The 21,012-nt window shown below is 40.3% G+C and overlaps 1 protein-coding gene across 1 annotated transcript in view; it reads left to right on the forward strand.

Annotated features, from left to right (window-relative positions):
* PPEF1 (protein phosphatase with EF-hand domain 1) overlaps positions 1-21,012 on the forward strand; it is a 145,924-nt gene that overhangs the window by 36,391 nt on the left and 88,521 nt on the right. The window contains exons 4-6 of the mRNA XM_074391743.1: positions 3,171-3,298; positions 6,468-6,528; positions 18,408-18,565. Coding sequence (XP_074247844.1) covers positions 3,171-3,298; positions 6,468-6,528; positions 18,408-18,565 — 347 coding nt within the window. The remainder of the gene's footprint in view (positions 1-3,170; positions 3,299-6,467; positions 6,529-18,407; positions 18,566-21,012) is intronic.

Consider the following 21,012-nt stretch of genomic DNA (forward strand, 5'->3'; position numbering starts at 1 on the left):
AGGTTAAGAGTTAGGGCTATGGAGTCAGTCAGACCAGGGTTCGAATTCTCACTGTCCATTTCCACTTACCAGCTAAGTGAGCTTTAGTGAGTTCCTCAGTCTCTGTCAGCTTTGCAGTCCTGTGAGGACTGCAGGACTAATCAATGCCTGGCCTTTCATAAATGATCAAGAAGTGGCACTGGAAAGGCACCATTGTGCTTGTGAGTATGAGAACCCCTGAGGCCAGAGGGTGATTCATCGTGATAGCGACTGTCCCACAGAACAGGCCTTTCAGGTGACCCTAGACCCTCCATAATGCTATTGTGAGAACACTTGAGATTTCACCCATGCCACGGCCAGTTATTTGCTTTGCAAGGTTGAACATGTGTGTAGGGAAAAACTCTCTCCTCTAACCGTAATTTTCCTCCACTCTCACACCACAATAATTGTCAACACAGAAGACTTCTGTGACCAAATGTGTGGGGACTTTTCCCCACACACCAAGCAGCAGATACCAGCTGGGTGTCCTCTAGTTCAGATTCTGACACTATCTACCCAGAGATAGTGTCATATCCCACAGGTTGAGGGCTCAGTCCCCAGGACTGCATACCCACCCCATCCCAACACCAGTTGCAAGCCCAGACCTCCAGAACTTCTGACCGACCAGCTTCAAGTTGGGGGTTCCCATGACCCCCTTTTAGGTTCCATTATTTTGCTAGAGCAGCTCACAAAACTCAAAGAAACACTTCCTTACCTGTACTCGTTTATTATAAAGGATATTGTAAAGGAAACAGATAAAGAGATGCATAGGGTGAGGCATGAGGGAAGGGGCACACCACTTTTCCGGAACCTCAAATGTTCAGCTATCTGGAAGCTCACTGAACCAAGTTCTCTTGGGTGTTTATGAAGGCTTCAAGACAACAGTATTTCTTCTCCTAGGGCATAGAGCCTTAAGCCCACAATCAGAGAGTCAGGGGAAGATTAGAGCCTTGGGGCAGGTGAAAAGGGAACAGGAGAAGGTCAGGCTACCCCTGAGGCCTAACATACTGGACATCATAATAAAAGACTGTATCAGGGCTATGGATGAAAACATACACACACACACACACACACACACACACACATACACACGCATATACAGATATATATAGATATATATATATATATATATATATATATGTATTAGTCTATATATCTTGTATTAGTCGTTTTCATGCTGCTGATAAAGACATATCTGAGACTGGATAATTTATAAAGAAAAAGAGGTTTAATGGACTCATGGTTCCACTTGGCTGGGGAGGCCTCACAGTCATGGTGGAAGGCAAAAGGCACGTCTTACATGGTGGCAGACAAGAAAGAATCAGAGCCAAGTGAAAGGGGAAACCCCTTATAAAACCGTCAGATCTCATGAGACTTACTTCCACAAGAACAGTATGGGGGAAACCACCCCCATGATCAGTTATCTCCCACTGGGTCCCTCCCACAACACGTGGGAATTATGGGGGCTACAATTCAAGATGAGATTTGGGTGGAGACACAGCCAAATCATATCATATGTATATTATAACACCACAACACATCATCACTCTATTTCTTCTTCCTGTGGTTTTTCCCTGTAAGGCTCATGATGCGTGACCTTGTATCTGTTTCCTGGGGTTTTCTGGAAGCTGAATAATGGAAAGAGTCCCTGGAACCCAAGAACCTTGGGGAAGCTAATAAATCAACCTTCTCAGATACCAGATCCTGGCATATTCTGTGTACTGCAGCAATACTAACCCAGAGGATGCTGGGACTGGAGGCTGGATCCCTGCTTTCAGAACTCAAATTGTTCCTGTTTTAGTCAACTCCTAATTTTTATGCACCAACTGGGAAAAATGATAACATGAATAAAAGGAGCCAGCTGGTGTTGATTGCTCTTCACTCTAAAACTCCAGGAGGCATAAGAGACTGTATTTTAAATCTCATTACCTCTCACCTGATTTCTTTCTTCAATATGATGAAATTACAAGATGGTTCAAAGGCTACCTGCCTCAGGAGAGGGACAGTCTGCCTGGATACTCCACAAACAAGACAGTACTTCCAATTACTATTTACTTAGCATGTGCTTTTTACCAGGCATTGGGCTAAACTATTCCCTTGTAACATCTCATTTTCATCCTCATAGAAACTCTATGAGGGAGGAGTGTGTGTGTTTTTTCATCCACCTGCATTTTATCAATCGAATCTCAGGTGCAGAAGGTGGTATGAATCATACTTCTCCAACAGCTCATTGTACTTTATCGTAATTGGTCTGTGCAAGACCCATTCTTACGTTAGTTAGTTTATTCCCTTTTATTCATGTACCCCATGTTCATTCATCTCCCTATAAATAAAATAACTGGTCCATTATGTGCAATGTGCATCTTTCCCTCTGTACATGTTCTTATGAAATGTACATTGTGGTTTTGTGTGTATCAATATAGTTGATTGATTAAAGTAGTATTTCATTATGCTTCTGACTTTTTAGTAACCGTTCCAATGGAAGTACTATGTTTTTAAGACCTACTGGATAGGTTGCTATGGGTTTATTTCATCTATTCCTTCCAGTTGTGTTGTGCTACTCCATGGCATGTGCCCACCACGGGTACAGATTCTCTTGCCTCATAATGGGCAGCCAGACTCATTGGTATCAAACTTCCAACGGCCACAAAGAAGCAATTGCATCCCCATATGTCTCCTTGGTGGACTGTGTGAATTGCTTTGGGGTATGTAGTGAAGAGTGAAATTACTACTTCATAGGGTATACATAGATTCATAGATTTACTGTGCCTAAGTCATGCCAAAGGTAGGTGCTGTTATTATTCCCACTTTACAGATGAGGAAACTGAGGCTTTGAGAGTTTTAGTAACTTACCCAAAGTCACATAGACGGTAATTAGCAGAACTAGGATTCAAGTTCAGGCAGTCTTACTCCAAAACTTCTGTTCCTCATGGCTGTGCCATCATTATTCTCTGAGTGTTTGAGATGTGAGGACATTTTGTGAAAAAACATAAAAGTCAATCTCATTGTTTGGTGTTCTAATATTCTTAGAACCTAGAAATCCAGGTGGACTTTTTTTTTTTTTTTTTTTTTTTTTTTCACAAAGCACCTACTTCTCCCAATAGCTGCATAGTAACTTTTTTCTCTGACTTTTGTATTCTGTGGGTCTGCAGCACTAAGAGCTGTTTTGATCATCCAGAACTGGTACCGTGGTTACAAAGCTCGACTGAAGGCCAGGCAACAGTATGCGCTCACCATCTTCCAGTCCATCGAATATGCTGACGAACAAGACCAAATACAGGTCTGTTTTGCAAACTTGTCTCTTCTGTTGGTAAAATGATTCTCTTTACCCCTTGTTATTGAAAGAATGAAAGTTTGAGTCCATTTTAAGCTGAGGAACCTTGGTGAAAGGCTTTAACGGAACATATCATGACATTGTCTTGGAACTAGTTATTAAGAGAGAGTATGCTTTGGGAAAAGTGTTTTTCAGTTTTGAAATTAAGATTTTTGAGAGGGCTGCCCAATATCTGGTTAACTAATAAAAATAGCCTTATTCTACTTTGGGGCAGATGCCCTAATAGGAAATGAAGTTGTCATTTTATGAAAGAAAAAATACTTCAAGGAGTTAAAAAATGGTAGAATTTCCTAGGAACAAATCTCTGGAAGCTCTAGAAGAAAATATACATGGGTGAGGGAGGCCCTTTATTTTTTTTTATTTTGATTTGGAGTTTTGCTCTCGTAGCCCAGGCTGAAGTGCAATGGCATGATCTCGGCTCACTGCAACCTCCGTCTCCCAGGTTCAAGTGATTCTCCTGCCTCAGCCTCCTGAATAGCTGGGATTACAGGTGCCTGTCACCATGCCCAGCTAATTTTTGTATTTTTAGTAGAGACAGGGTTTCACCATGTTGGCCAGAATGGTTTCGAACCCCTGACCTCAGGTGATCCACCTACCTCGGCCTCCCAAAGTGCTGGGATTACAGGCATGAGCTACCACACCTGGCCGAGGAAGGCCTTTTTAAAGAATACGTAAATCTAGTTTTAATGCTCATTAATTTTAAAAAAGTACTTTTAACAATAAAAAGATCTTAGATCTTAGAAAGATCTACAATATAGTTGCTAATGAAAAAATCAGCTTATAAAACAATATGTAGAGTTTATCCCATTTATGTGAAGGAACATGAAACATACAGGAAAAGTCTGGAAAAAGGTACACAACAAATCGTTTACAGTAGTTCTGAGAACAGGAGTGGTATTGGTGGGGGTGGGTTCAGTTGTTAAGAGGGACTTCTCATTTTTATTTGATATTGTTTGTAGTTTTTAGCAATCATACATCTATGTATCACATTATAATCTTTAAAGATAATTAAGAACATTCCAAAAATAATTAAATTCCTGGATTTATTTTTGGCAGCTAGATAAATGAAATACTGTGATTCAATCAGACACTCCCTTTGTCTAGATTAGGAAGCTCAGCATAGGCGATCTTTTTAAGCACTGTAGAATACAGTGATAAATATAAAAGTAGAGTGAACCCCAAATTGGTGTGCTTTAGATACAAACATTCCATCACCAGTACGTCATTTTCTATTGATTTTTTATTGAGATGTAATTCACATACCAAACAATTAAACCATTTAAAGTGTGCAATTCAGTGGTTTTTACTATATGTACAGGGTTGTACAAACATCCCCACAGTCAATTTTAGGACATTTTCATTTTCCCCATCCCAAACTCTATACCCATTAGCAGTCACTCCCCCATTTCCTTCCCCTAGTCCCTGGCAACCACTAATCTCTTTTCTATTTCTATGGATTTGCCTATTCAGGCCATTTCATATAAATGGAATCATATAGTATGTGGTCTTTTGTGTCTGGTTTCTTTCTTTTTTTTGAGACGGAGTCTTGCTCTGTCACCAGGCTGGAGTCCAGTGGTGTGATCTCAGCTCACTGCAACCTCCGCCTCCTGGGTTCAAGCAATTCTCCTGCCTCAGCCTCCCAAGTAGCTGGGACTACAGGTGCATGCCACCACACCCAGCTAATTTTTGTATGTTTAGTAGAGACAGGGTTTCACCATGTTGGCCAGGATGGTCTCCATCTCTTCACCTTGTGATTTACCCGTCTTGGCATCCCAAAGTGCTGGGATTACAGATGTGAGCCACTGCACCCGGCCTGGCTTTACTTAGCATAATGCTTTCAAGCTTCACCTGTGTTGTAGCATGTATCAAGACTTCATTCCTTTTTATGGCTGAATAATATTCCATTGTATAGATGGACCACATTTTGTTAATCTTTTCCTCAGGTGATGGATCATTTGGGTTGTTTCCACCTTTTGACTATTATGAATAGCGCTGCTGTGAACATTTGTATGCAAGTTTTAGTGTGAAGATGTTTACAGTTCTCTTGGTTATAGACCTATGAATGAAATTGCTGTGTAATGTAATAACTTTGAGCTTAACTTTTTGAGGAGCTGCCAAACTGTGTTCTAAAGCAGCTCCATCATTTTGCCTTCCCACCAGCAGTGGATGAGGGCTCCAGTTTCTTTACATCTTTGGCAACCCTTATTATTGTCTCTTTTTGATTATAACTCTCATAGTGGGTGTGAACTGATATCTCATTGTCGTTTCTATTGACTGTTAATTGACAAACTTATCAACAGCATTAAAATCGTACATTTTGATAATTGTATGGAAAATCTTCCTTCTCTCAGTTCCCAACTGCCAGATCTACCCCCAGATTGATAAAGTGTTTACTTTTCATGAGAGGCCAGCCTTGAAAAAGAAGTTATTTGTGTTGTACAAACGCAGCTCTCTGGTGGTCATAGAGCCAGTACCCAGATCATGGCTAGAATGCTGGTGGATTTCCACCTTTCCCTTCCTTTATCTCCAAAACATATTTGATATTTAAAAATATTCCTTAACTCTTAATCTCACCACCAAAAACAAAAGAAGAGATTATAATGAACAAAATTTAGTAGCTGTCTCAGGTTGGCTTTCCTAGAAGCAGAGGCTGAGACAGGGATTCTGGTACAAGTGACTTACTGATGGTGTGTTTTCAGGGAAAGCTTGTAAGGGAGTGAGAAATGCAAGACAGGACGGGGAAGAAGCTAGGCCAAGATGCACTTTTTGAAGTCTGACCTCAGCCTGATCCCATCTGGAGCTGTCAAGTGTGCGATGCACTAGAGTTTGTCCCTGGCAGAGGCAAGGGAGGTGGGGAATGGGCCATTACACCCTTACTTCAGCCAGTGGTGGTCTATGGGCAGCCCCACAGGTGGGGCGTTCATGTGTTATCCTGTGTTGCTTGGGATGCAGGCGGTCCTCTGGAGGCAGGCATAGATGTGACCCTTAGCACCTGCAACAGCTGGGATAGGAATGCTCCAGAAGAGTAAGGGCACTCGGGTGGAACACCAACAGCATTTGCCACAGTGGCTGTTTGGCGTTCATTCATTGATTAATGTATTTTTATTTTGTCCAGTTATGCAACTTCTTTTCCTTCATGTTGGAAAACTACACACATATACGTAAGGAAGAGATAGGTAAGTAAAAAGTCTAGTCTTTTCAAAAGTAGTCATTAAATATTGAATTGTCCTCATCAAGAGCTGTAAATTCTGAAGATGGGAGAACACTAAGAAATTTAAAAGATGCCTTCCTCTTTTGTTTATGTGACACTCAAAAACTGGCACATCGGTTCAAGTGGCCTTTTTCCTTCTCTGGATGGTGTCAACTAAATTGGCCATTTAGTTTTTTCACTTTTCCAAAAACTGAATTCGAATTCATTCAATATTCCACTTGCTAAATGCCTTCTCTGAACTACAGTCTACCAGTGCACAACAGGAGCTTAGCAAAGGGAGCCTTATTTTTCATCCACATTCATGCAGCAGATCTGGGGAAAATGGCAGATTAAGCAGTTGGACCCATCGTGTCTGTTTTCTGTCCTCTCTCTCCTCTCTTTTATCTCTCTCTCTCTCTGTCTGTCTATCCATAATCTAGTCATTCTGAAGCAGAGACAGGCAATGGAGTTGTAGTTCAAAAATGACTTCAAAATTATAATTTTTTATAACCATGTATTTCTCCTGCAAATTAAGATCTGCCTGTTATTATCTCAAGACAGATCCCAGACTTAAAGGCTCATTTTGCTTTAATTGGGCCAACCACTTTTTTTTTTTTTTTTTTTTTTTTTGCTGTCATTAAAATGTGTATGGCATCTAGGAGCATCTTTTAAATAATCTGGTAAATACCCTTCAAAGTGAAGTGGTAAAAGAATGGTGTTTTAATGGGCATGATTTGAGCTAAGTGCATATGTATGAAACTAATTAAAGCATTTAATGATCTTTAGAAGCTTTCTGAATGGTGAAATAGCCAAACCTAAGGAGTGGGGAGTGGGTAGAAGTGGGTACTTTGCCATTTATTCTTTTAGATAACTGCAATTCAAAGACAGTTGTTTATGCTTCATATTCTTTGGCAAAGATGTTTTTGAGAGGAAATATGATAATGATGAAATAAAACAGCACTTTCTGCTAATGACCTAATACTTCAACCCAGGTTTACTTCATCAGAATCACATACGGAGTTTCAGAGCCACAGATGGCTGGGTTCCAGCCCAGAGATGTTTACTCAGACTGTTTTTTTAGTCTGCATTTTTAAAAAATCTGTAGGTGATTTTAAAATACAAGAAAAATACTTTTATTAAAGAAGGGGACAGTGGTTTAATCTTCTTATACAAACTTTTTTTGGAAGTATAACATATAACATATAATTTGTATACATTACAGGAAAGTATACAAATTATATGACTCAGTACATTTTCTCAAAATAAACACATCTGTGTAACTGGCACCTGGAACAAAAAATAATACATGATCAGAGCCACAGAAGCTTCCCATCCTGCCTTCTTGTAGCACTCCCCAACCCCCACTTCATTGCATAACTGCTTTCTTGACTTCTTTTTTTTTTTTTTTTTTTTTTTGAGACGGAGTTTCGCCCTTGTTACCCAGGCTGGAGTGCAATGGCACGATCTCGGCTCACCGCAACCTCCGCCTCCTGGGCTCAGGCAATTCTCCTGCCTCAGCCTCCTGAGTAGCTGGGATTATAGGCACGTGCCACCATGCCCAGCTAATTTTTTGCACTTTTTAGTAAAGACGGGGTTTCACCATGTTGACCAGGATGGTCTCGATCTCTCGACCTCGTGATCCACCCGCCTCGGCCTCCCAAAGTGCTGGGATTACAGGCTTGAGCCACCGCGCCCGGCTGCTTTCTTGACTTCTACACCCTAGATTAGTCTTTGAACTTCTTTATATAAATGGAAGCATATGGTATATACTCAGTTGAGTCTGGCTTTTTTTTTTTTTTAAATGTTTTGTTGTTGTTGTTGTTCTTGTTGTTGAGATGGAGTCTCGCTCTGTTGCCCAGGCTGGAGTACAGTGGCACAATCTCAGCTGGCTGCAACCTCCACCTCCCAGGTTCTAGTGATTCTCCTGCCTCAGCCTCCCAAGTAGCTGGGATTACAGGCATTTGCCACCACACCTGTCTAATTTTTGTATCCTTAGTAGAGGCAGGGTTTCCCCACGATGGCCAGGCTGGTCCCAAACTCCTTACCTCAAGTGATTTCCCGGCCTCAGCCTCCCAAAGTGCTGGGATTACAGGCATCAGTCACTGCACCTGGCCCTGAGTCTGGCTTCTTTTGCTCATCATTACATTTGTGAGAATCATCCTTGTAATTTGGTCATTTTTATTGCTGAATAATATTCCATTTTACTGATATACCATTATTGATCCATTTGATTGTGTATGGGCATTCAGGTTGTGTTCAGATTGGTGATTTAAATGGTGGTACCATGTACATTCTTGTACATGTCCCTTTTGGTAAAATATGTATGCATTTCTTTTGCTGTATACTCATTTTTCGTTATCTATTGCTACCTAACAAACCACCCCCACATTTAGTGGCTTAAAAACAACAGCCATTTTATTGCCTGTGATTCTGTGGGTCAGGCATTTGAACAGGGCTTGCTGGGAGCAACTTCCCTCTGTTCTGTGTGTTATCAGTCGAGCTCACTCATCTAGCTGGACTGGGCAGGAAACATCACATGGTTTTAATCACATGTCTAGGACTTCGGTATTGGCTATTAACGTGGTTACCTCGCAGCCAGGTGCAGTAACTCATGCCTGTACTTCCAGCACTTTGGGAGGCCAAGGCGGGTGGATCACCTGAGGTCAGGAGTTCAAGACCAGCCTGGCCAACATGGTGAAACCCCATCTATAGTAAAAATACAAAAATTAGTTGGGTGTATTGGTACGCACCTGTAATCCCAACTACTCAGGAGACTGGGGCACAAGAATCGCTTGAACCTGAGAGGCAGAGGTTGCAGTGAACCGAGATCGTGCTACTTTACTCCAGCCTGGGTGACAGAGTAAGACTCCATCTCAAAAACAAACAAACAAAAAAACGTGGTTACCTCTCTTCTTTCTCTTCTTTATTTTTTTATTTTTATTTTTTGAGACAGAGTTTCGCTCGTTACCCAGGCTGCAGTGCAATGGCGCGATCTCGGCTCACCGCAACCTCCGCCTCCTGGGCTCAGGGAATTCTCCTGCCTCAGCCTCCTGAGTAGCTGGGATTACAGGCACGCGCCACCATGCCCAGCTAATTTTTTTGGATTTTTTAGTAGAGACGGGGTTTCACCATGTTGACCAGGATGGTCTCGATCTCTTTTTTTTTTTTTTTTTTTTTTTTTTTGAGACGGAGTCTCGCTCTTGTTGCCCAGGCTGGAGTGCAATGGCGCGATCTCGGCTCACCACAACCTCCGCCTCCTGGGTTCAGGCAATTCTTCTGCCTCAGCCTCCTGAGTAGCTGGGATTACAGGCACGCACCACCATGCCCAGCTAATTTTTTTTGTATTTTTAGTAGAGACGGGGTTTCACCATGTTGACCAGGATGGTCTCGATCTCCTGACCTCGTGATCCACCCACCTCGGCCTCCCAAAGTGCTGGGATTACAGGCTTGAGCCACCGCGCCCGGCCCCTGGTCTCGATCTCTTGACCTCATGATCCACCCACCTCCGCCTCCCAAAGTGCTGGGATTACAGGCTTGAGCCACCGTGCCCAGCCTCTTCTTTATTGATGGCTGGGTCCAAGAGGGCAAAAAGCTTCATGGTCTCTTAAGGCCTATGTGCTAGAACTCTGGTAAATCAGTCTGCCATACTCTATTGGTTAAAACAAATCCCAAGGCCAGCCGTGAATTCAGAGGGGTTAAAGAAATATCCATCTCTTGTTGGGAGGAGTGGCAGTATTACAGTAGAAAGGGATGTGGACACAGGGAGGCATGATTCCTTGGGGAGCCATTACCATAAAAATGTACCACAAGCCAGGGGTAGAAGTTTGGGGTTATAAGGTTTATACCTGTTCAGTTTTATTAGATTCTGGCAGACATTTTTACAGGATGGTTGTTAACAACCTATACTCTCACCAGTTCAGTTCTTCCATATCCTCACCAACACTTGCAATAGTAGATTCTTTTCATTTTAGTCATTCTGGAGAGTATGTAGTGGTATTTCAGCTTTAATTTTCATTTCCCTGTGAGCAGTTAAGTTGGTCACCTTTTTTTTCTTTTATTTTTTGAGACAGAGTCTCACTCTGTCCCCCAGGCTGGAGTGCAGTGGTGCAATCTCAGCTTACTACAGCCTCTCTCTCCCAGGTTCAAGTGATTCTCCTGCCTCAGCCTCCTGAGTAGCTGGGACTGCAGGCATGTGCCACCACACCCAGCTAATTTTTGCATTTTTAGTAAAGATGGGGTTTCACCACATTGGCCAGACTGGTCTCAAACTCCTGACTTCAGGTGTTCTGCCTGTCTCAGCCTACCGAAGTGCTGGGATTACAGGTATGAGCCACTGCTCCCAGCGAAGTTGCTCACCTTTTTGTATGTTTGTTGGTCATGTGGAGATCTCATGTAGTGAAGTGCCTGTTCAGGTTTTTTGTCCATTTTTCTATTGGGTTATCTGTCTTTTTCTTATAAATTTGGAAGGGTTTTCTGACTATTCTTATTTTATTTTTTTGAGACAGAGTCTTGTTCTGTTGCCCGGGCTGGAGTGCAGTGGCATGACCTTGGCTCACTGCAACCTCCCCGCTGCCAGGTTCAAGCGATTCTCATGCCTCAGCCTCTCAAGTAGCTGGATTTACAGGCACCTGCCATCATGCCCAGCTAATTTTTGTATTTTTGACAGAGATGGGGTTTCACCAGGTTGGCCAGGCTTGTCTTGAACTCCTAGCCTCAAGTGATCCACCTGCCTTGGCCTCCCAAAGTGCTGGGATTACAGGCATGAGCCACTACGCCCAGCCCTAACTATTCTAAATGCGAGTCTTTGTTAGATAAATGTACTACAAATATCTTCTCCCAGTCTTTGGCTTTGTCCTCCAATCATTAAATGCTATCTTGATGAAGAGACATTCTTACTTTTCATGTAGTACGTTTGTTTTCCTTTATGGTTAGTGCTTTCTGTATTCTGTTTAAGAAATCTTTCCCTGATATGAGATTATATATGTATCTATAAAAGTATATACATATATTATATATATAAACATATATATTTAATATATACACATATATGCATATTCATTTGTGCAAAAATAAATACAGAATAAACCTATAGAATAAACCAGAAATTAATGACATTGTTTACCTGTAGAGAATGGGTGGGAACAGGGCAGAAAGAATAGGAAATGGGATTGGTAGAAGGGATGAGGGAGAAGGACACTTTTCTGAGTACACCTTTTTGTAATTCTGACTCTTAGAACCATGGTAATGTTTCACATTCCACCCACCAAATGATAATTTCGTTGCAAATGAATAACATAATCACCCGAAAGAGGTGAGGAAGAAACATAGTAATTTAAAACATTGGAAAACAGCACTTTCACCCTAATATGTCTTGATGAGATTTCATTTTTACTTATCCTGCTTGGGGTTTGCAGAGCTTCTGTGATATCTAAGTTCATACTTTTCATCAGGCTCAGGAAATTTTCATCCATTAATTAAAATATCTTTTTTTAATAAGTCTAAATATCTTTGTGTGACATGTCCTTCTGCTTTTAGACTTAGAAGGCCCTGAAATTTTTTTAATGTGTATCACTGTATCTGTATTTTTAGATATTTTTCTGGTTTGACTTTAAACCATAAAGTTTGGATTATTTATATTAAATGAAACAGGAAAATTTTAATGCCCAGTAGTTAAGAATAATTAAAAAACGACTACAAAGAAAATTTCATAGTAAGTTAACCAATTATTCTCCCCAATGTTTATTTGATAATAGATCTTTTCAGCAGTGATTTGTAATACTTCCCTCATAACACATTTATTTACAAATGTATCATCAGACATATTCTTGAGCTGTCTATTCTCTCTCTCTCTTTTTTTTTTTTGTCTATTCTTGTATACATCTCTCTGTTATAGAGTTCTAGAATCACACCAGTTTAATTATCGTAGCACAGCAGAAAAAGATTCACAGGTCATTGCTGTAGGTTGATTTCTGAAGGGCCCCTTTGGTGGGAGGATTCCAGACAGCCTCCACCTCTGCCTGTTTAACTGAAGTGCTGTGATCCCTAAATAGGGCATTTTGGGAACCAGAAGGTTATTTAACATTTCCAGATATTGGGGCCACCAGATTAACAGTTTTAACTCTGAGGTGCAGAGGATCTCGAGACACATTGGGTGTTCAGAAGGTAAGAGGTGACCTTGAAGCCATCATACTTGTCTTTGTAATCCTACCATCTCATAACAATCAATTATAACAGTTGATCTTCCTGTGCTACTACTTTAAGTACTCAAAATCAGTGCATAGGATTCCATGGGGAGTAGAGACTCCACAGAATCATTCCCAGTTCACTTTTCACACGTCAGCCTCCTCCCACAGGCAGAAAGCCGAAGCTGCCATACATAGCCATAGGTTTAAACAGACACTGGCGGAAGTGGGGAGTGGGATGGAGTGTGTGGAAGTGTTGTTTTCACTTCACTTTCTGCTTCTCAGATCAGCTAAAATGTCCTGTCAGACCAGGTATTTTATATTTTTGTTGCTATGGTGAATAGAACATTTTCCCCATTATATCCACCATTGGTTATTGGTAGTGTTTAGTAAAGCTTTTGAATTATGTCAATTTATCTTATATTGTGCTACTATTAAGTAATATTATTTTTATTGCTGACATTTGTTACATGTTTACCATGTGAAATGTCTTTAAGTGCTTTAAATAGATCATTTCATTTAGTCTTCATGACAAACCAGAGAGTTTAGTAGTATTATCATCCCCTTTTTGTAGATACGGAATCTGAGGCTTAGAAGGTAATCTCCCAAGGTTATTCATCTTGTTGGTGGAGAAGCTGTAATTTAAACCAGTGTGATTAACATCAGTATTATTTATATATTTATTATGGTATTTTTATATATATTATATATTATATATATTTTATTATTATTATTATTATTTTTTGAGGCGGAGTTTCGCTCTTGTTACCCAGGCTGGAGTGCAATGGCGCGACCTCGGCTCACCGCAGCCTCCGCCTCCTGGATTCAAGCAATTCTCCTGCCTCAGCCTCCTGAGTAGCTGGGATTACAGGCACACGCCGCCATGCCCAGCTAATTTTTAGTATTTTTAGTAGAGACGGGGTTTCACCATGTTGACCAGGATGGTCTTGATCTCTTGACCTCGTGATCCACCCGCTTCGGCCTCCCAAAGTGCTGGGATTACAGGCTTGAGCCACCGCGCCCGGCTATTTTTTATTTTTTTTGAGACAGGGTCTCACTTTGTCACCCAGACCAGAGTACAGTATTGTGATCATGGCTCACTGCAGCCTCGATCTCCTGGGCTCAGATGATCCTCCCACCTCAGCCTCCAGAGTAACTGGGACTAGAGGCACACACCACCACTCCCAGCTAATATTTCACATTTTTTTGTAGAGACAGGGTTTTGCCAAAATGTCTGGACTCAAGAAATTCTCCTGCCTTGGCCTCCCAAAGTGCTGGGATTACACATGTGAGCTACCATGCCCAGTCTCTGTATTATATTTAATTCTCCTATTGCTTCTTGGAGTTTTTCAATTGACTTTCTTGGGTGTAGGTATTTAATCACATTGGCCACAAGTAACTTTATTTTTATATCTTTTTATACAATAATTACTGCTCTTATTTCAGCTTCCTGTCTTATTGCATTGACCGAAGATAGTGGAACAGTGTTAATGAATGAAACAATGAAAGTGGGCATCCTTCTTTTGTTAATGACTTAATGGAAAAACTGTTATTGTTGATTGAATTTTATAAAGCTGTGTTAAGGAAATATCCATCCATTCCTAGTTTCTGAGTTTTTAAAAAATCGGGAACAGATGTTGAATTTCATGAAATGTCATTTTGGCATCTATTGAATTTATTATATGGACACCAATGGTTCTGATCCAGATTCATAATTGAGAAGGGAAAGTAACTATAAATGTAGTTCAATTGGTGCTTTTCTTTTTCCAGCAATATCTGGAGCTTGTTTTCAAAGTGACATGTGGGTGGTAGAGGCAGAAATTGTTTTATAAAAATTTATGGCTTTAAATTTTTCCCTGTCCAGATTTTAAGTCTGTACTGGGTAAAAGAAAAGATTATGTGTAGGGGATATTTTTGAGGTATTTTCTTTAGAACAACTTGTAAAGGTATCATTTGGTTATAATTCAAGATTTTATTATACTTAATTAGTTTAGATTCATGTTGACAAAATTGTAAATCAAATAGGTAAGGATTAATTCTAATTACATGTTGCACAAATCTTTATATATTGTTGGTATTCATTATATTATTGTTATTATGATAGTTATGGCCCACAAGAACAGTATATGCATTAGAAATGTTAAAGCCTTTCATTGTTTTCATACATGACACATTAGCTACTGGAAGAGAACTTATGTTATTCTTTTTTGTGTTGCTAAAATCCAGCAGAAGAATTATGATTTGATACTGACTAGTACTTCGTATTGAGTAGTTTTAACTAAGAATCAGTTTAGGGAACTGGTGTTTTTCATATATTTGTCACTGAACTTTTAGTCAATGAGGGTCATCAGATCTATGGAAGGGAGGGTAGACCAACCTTATCTTCTTCTTAAAAAATGAAAACAATATTTCAATTTTGTTCTTAAGTAACCAGACTAAGTCTTCATAAGTGGAAGGAATGAAATTGATTTGCTGTGTCAGTTAGCCAATGGGAAAGGGAGAGATGACAGAGCACGGGTGGAGGCAATGATTGGGAAAATACAATGATTTTTGGTTTATTGCTCACAGAGTTGGGATTACTAAAGAAACTGGTTATAAGTACATAAATAATACTATAGGTATCATGTAGCATAGTTACATTTTAATATGTAGTAAAAGCGTAATGATTAAGAGTTTGAGCTTGAAGCCAGCTTCTCTGGGATCAAGTTCCATCTCTCCCACTTACATGCTGCACCCCATTTTCCTCATATATAAAATGGGGATACCAACAATATTTATCTCATAGGGTAGTTTCAGTCATTACATGAATACATGTATGTAAGGTGCTTAGAACAGTGCCTGGCACATCAGTAACTGGGAGCTCCCGTCTTTGTCATTATCAGCATAATGCCTTGGAAAAGGTTTGGCCTGGGGTTCAACCTGGGCAGGGGTTGCTGAGTTTTGAAGAATGAGGAGAAATTGTCCAAAGAAGAGAAAGCAAGGGTAGTCCAGGGAGAGGGAAGAGTGGGAACAATGAAGACAGAGTGCTGGGGTGGGAGAGGAAAGCATCCCCAGTGTGGGGCAGATGCAAGGTCCAGGAGTGACATCTTAGATCCGAGGAGTCTCCGACTATGTTTAATTGTGTTACAGATCCTCCTCTGAAGAGAGGATCATGCCGGAGATACAGGCAAGCGAGGGAGTGACTGCTGAAGTTGCCAGGCCTCTCAGGATTTGGAAGGGAGAAAGGGGGCGGGGAAGAGCTCCGTAGGTGATCTTCTGTGCTCATCTACATCCACAGCTGCATCCGCAACTTAATTTTTTCTTTCCCTCCAGCATCTGACCTTTTAAATCAGGCGTGCTTCAAGCTATGCTACCTTTCTTTTTTTCTTTTTGAGGCAGGGTCTTGCTGTGTTGCCCAGGCTGTAGTGCAGTGGCACAATCACGCCTCACTGCAGCCTTGACCTCCTGGGCTCATCCTCCTGCCTCAGCCTCCTGGGTAGCTGGGATTATAGGTGCACACCACTATGCTCACCTAGTTTTTTGTATTTTTTGTAGAGACGGGGTTTCACCATGTTGCACAGGCTGATTTATTGCCTTTCTCTTGAACACTGCAATCATATCATAAATTCCTCCCCCATCTAAAAAACAAAATTCCCTAGTTTTGACCATGTGTTCCATATTCACTTTATTTTTTAGAGTCTATAACAAAAAATAACCTTTATAATTCTGTTAGATGTTGTAGTGAAATGACTGTGGTGTGTGTGTGTGTGTGTGTGTGTGTGTGTGTGTGTTTTGCTGTTATTTGTTTTTTCTAAAAGTTGCTTGGTATTTCAGTTTGTATAGTCAGGAAAAGGAACGTTTTCATTTGGAGCAAGATTTATATCCAAGAATGACTACCAAATTGAAAAGGGTATCCTGAGCACTAAAGACAGTGAATATTTTGGCTTTGCTGCCTACATAATGAATCTGAGATAAAGTTATCAAGATGCTCTGCCTGTCTAGTCTCTAAATATAAATCAAAATAATTAAGTTATTCTTAAATCTCAAACCAAACCCAAATGAGAAAAACAACCACTTCTGGAACATATTAAAGACAGACATTAGAACTCCTAAATTTAACTTCTTATAAAACATCATCAACTACCACCAGAAAATACTGTGGTACACAATAATTTTGAAAATATTTTTTAAAATTGCCAAATAGTATGACTTTAGAAAACATTTTTCACATTTAGTTCTTAACTGTAATCTCTCAGCATAACTGGATCATGAAAAAAATGTTTTCTGTCTGTATCTGCTAACATTATACCTTCTAAACTGACCACTCCAATATTTAAAAAGCTAGAAACTGCAGAGAACTTCTGAAGAACGGCCTTTGTAACAATTCAGTGTTAGTGAGTTGAAGAGTATGTCATCATCCTCTGGGTCATTATCTGCAAGAATATTGTGTATTAAACAACCACCATACCTCAGTGGCATGTAATAAGCATTTCTTTTTGCTAAAAAGTCTACAGATTAACTGAACACTCCTGCTGATCTTGGCAGGCTTGATTTGGCAGTTTTTTGGGTCTTGGCTGGAGTTCACTCATGTATCCGGAGTGAACACTGGTAGCTGCTGGCTAGGGGCTGATCTAGGACAACCTTGGCTAGGATGACTCAGCCCAGTTCCACGTGGTCTTGGATCTTTCTGAAGCCTAGTTTAGGCTTTGTGGTAGTGGTATCATTCCTAAAGAGAGCGTGGAAGCATACAAGGCCTCTAGAGACCTGGGCTTGGAACTGGTACATAGCACTACCATCACATTCTCTGGGTCTATACAAGTCATGAGCCCAGCCCAGTTTGAAGGGATGGGGAAACACACTCTTGACAGGAGTAGCTGCAAAAGCACATTACAAAGACCATGGATAGAAGGTGGGATAGAGAATTGGGATCACTTTTGAAATCAGTCTACCATGTTTCCTTTCATCTTTCTCTATCTGAATTGTCTCAATTTCTGTACTGGGGCTGACTGTTTCATGGGCAATCTAGCAAGCAGGGACCCTGAGTCTCAGTACCCACTAAAATGGACAATGCAGGCCCTCAGTAACGTAGAACTGTCTCTCTGACACTGAGAGGTTCTTTGGGTATTTCTGCCTGTGGTTTGTCATTTAACTTTATCTGTTTTGTTACCAAGAAAGAACAAAAATCATATCAGAAAATTTATTTTTATGTGAAGAGAAAAACAAATCCATTACAGCTAAGTAGAATCCTCTGAAGTGTATAACAGGGGAAAAATTGAATGTTGCAGTTAAATTTTCTGTAGGTTCTGAATAGCAGCAGATGTTTGAACCAAATATAATGTATTGTTCTGTTTTCAGCCCTATTTGTAAAAAACTGAGCTGTAAGAGTGGGCAAAAAACTTAGAGCTAGAGCTTTGATCATCCAAATACCCTAATTGGCCACTTTTTCCTGTGCTTCTCCCTCCCCTTCTCACTGGCCATGGACCCACTGCTGTGGTAAAACATCTGTCCAGAAAGGGATGATGGTGACCCATGTGAATGTACTGGTCACAGGATCAGTCATTCCTCGTGGTTATATGTGGGCTATGTTGGTATGCATACCATTTAGCACAGCGCCTTATATGGGCTAGGTATTCAAGAAGATATTTATTAAATTTAAGTATTGAAATGTTGATTCCCATCCTCCCTTCTGTCCTTCCTTTTCCAGAATTAAGTCAACTTACTGAAAGCAAACAGGACATGAGGGATAAACAGGATTATATACACTTGATAGATGTCCCAGACTCCTATCAAGGTCCTCGGCTACAATTTCCTCTCACTTGTGCTGATATTGATTTACTTCTTGAGGCCTTTAAGGGAAAACAGGTAAGTGGAAGCAGATGCTGCCTTGATTTTTGTACATAACAGGTACATGATAACTGTTGAAAGAATGGATGGACATACTACAGCAGAAATGCATTTCTTTGGGAAAACAGTTTACATTAAGTGAGAGCTACCCTCTGTTACCCGTTCAATAGAAGTCTCCTCAGGTGCCTGGCAAGCTCCTATCTGTAGGCTTACAGCATTTCATTTGCCATTTTCTGAGATATCATTCACACACCATAAAATTTACCACTTAACAGTGGACAACTCAGTGATTTTTTTGTGCATTCATAAGATTGTGCAACCATCACCAATGTCTAATTTCAGAACATTTTCATCACTCCCAATAGAAAGGCCATTTCTATTATCATTTCCTCCTCCCCACCCCTGGCAACCACTATTCTACTTTCTGTCTCTATGGATTTGCCTACTCTAGCTTTTTCATATAAATGAAATCATCTAATCTGTGGCCTTTTGTATTTGGCTTCTTTCACTTAACTTAGTGTTTTAAAGGTTCATTCATGTCATAGCATGTATCATTAATTTCTTTTTATGGCTGATAATATTCCATTGTATATTACATTTTGTTTATCCATTTATCAGTGAATAGACATTCGGATTGTTTCCACCTTTTGGCTATTATGAACAATGCTGCTATGAATTTTCATGTACAAATTTTCATTTACATATGTGTCCTCCATTCTCTTAGGTATATACCTAGGAATGTTTCACTGGGTCTATGGTAACTCTATGCTGGATTATGTGGTAACCCTATGTTTAAATTTTCCAGTAATTGCTAAACCGCTTCCCACAGTAGTGGTACCATTTTGCATTTCTACCAGCAACGTATGAAGGTTCTAATTTCTTCATGTTTTTGCCGTCACTTGTTATTTTGTTTTTATTTTTATTACGGCCATCCTAGTGTGTGTGACATGGTATTTCATTGTTGTTTTCATTTGCATTTCCCTAATGACTAATGATGCTGAGCATCTTTTAGTGTATTTGTTGGCCATTTGTATAGAAATGTCTGTGCAGATTCTTTGCCCATTTAAAATCAGGCTGTCTTTTTTTTTTTTTTTTTTTTTTTTTTTGAGATGGAGTCTCACTCTGTCCCCCAGGCTGGAGTGCAACGGTGCAATCTCAACTCACTGCAACCTCCACCTCCCAGGTTCAAGTGATTCTCCTGCCTCAGCCTCCCGAGTAGCTGGGATTACAGGCACGTGCCACCATGCCCTGCTAATTTTTGTATTTTTAGTAGAGGGGGGGTTTCACCATCTTGTCCAGGCTGGTCTTGAACTCCTGACCTCATGATCCACCCACCTCAGCCTCTCAAAGTGCTGGGATTATAGGCATGAGCCACTGAATCTGGCCCAGACTTTTTATTATTGAATTATAAGAGTTCTTTCTGGATATAAATTCCTTATCAGATACATGATTTGCAAATATTTGCTCCCATTCTGTAGATTGTCTTATCATTTTCTTGTTAATGTACTTTGATGCATAAGAGCATTAAATTTTGATAAAGTCCAGTTTATCCATGTTTTTTCTTGGTTGCTTGTGCTTTTGATGTCATATCTAAGAATGCATTGTCAAATCTAAGGTCATGAAGACTTGTCTCTATGTTTTCCTCTAAGAGTTTTATAGTTTTAGCTTTTACACTTATGTCTGTGAATGATTTTAAGTTAGTTTCTATATATGGTATGAAGTCAAAATTAATTTTTTGCATATGGATATGCAGTTGTCCCAGCACCATCTGTTGAAGAGACTGTTCTTTCCCCATTGAGTGATCTTTGCACCCTTGTGAAAAATCAATAGGCCAGGCCAGGTACAGTGGCTATGCTTGTAATCCCAGTACTTTGGAAGGCCAAGGCGGGCAGATAACCTGAGGTCAGGAGTTTAAGACCAGCCTGGCCAACATTGTAAAACCCCGTCTCTACTAAAAATACAAAAATTAGCCAGGCATGGTAGCTTGTGACTGTAATACCAGCTACTTGAGAGGCTGAGGCTGGAGAATCACTTGAACCCAAAAGGTGGAAGTTGCAGTGAGCCAAGATCATGCTGCTGCACTCTAGCCTGGGTGAGAAAGTAAGACTCTGTCTCAGAAAAGGAAAAGAATCTATAGACCATAAACATATGGGTTTTTTACTGGACTCTCAGTTCTGTTCTGTTGATCTATGTGTCTATGCCAGTACCACACTGTCTTGATTGCTGTAGCTTTGTAACAAGTTTTGAAATAGGGAAGTGTGAGTCCTTCAACTTTATTCTTTTTTAATGTTGAAGTTGTTCTTTATTATTGTTTGTCTATTTGGGGCCCCTTGCAATGAATTTGAGGATCAAATTTTCCATTTCTGCAAAAAAGCCTGTTGGGAGTTTGATAGGGATTGCATTGAATTGCTGTATCACTTCGGGTAATATTGCCATCTTGACAATTTAAGTCTTTCAATCCATAG

This window comes from Saimiri boliviensis, chromosome X, assembly GCF_048565385.1.
Source record: "Saimiri boliviensis isolate mSaiBol1 chromosome X, mSaiBol1.pri, whole genome shotgun sequence".
NCBI lineage: Eukaryota > Metazoa > Chordata > Mammalia > Primates > Cebidae > Saimiri > Saimiri boliviensis.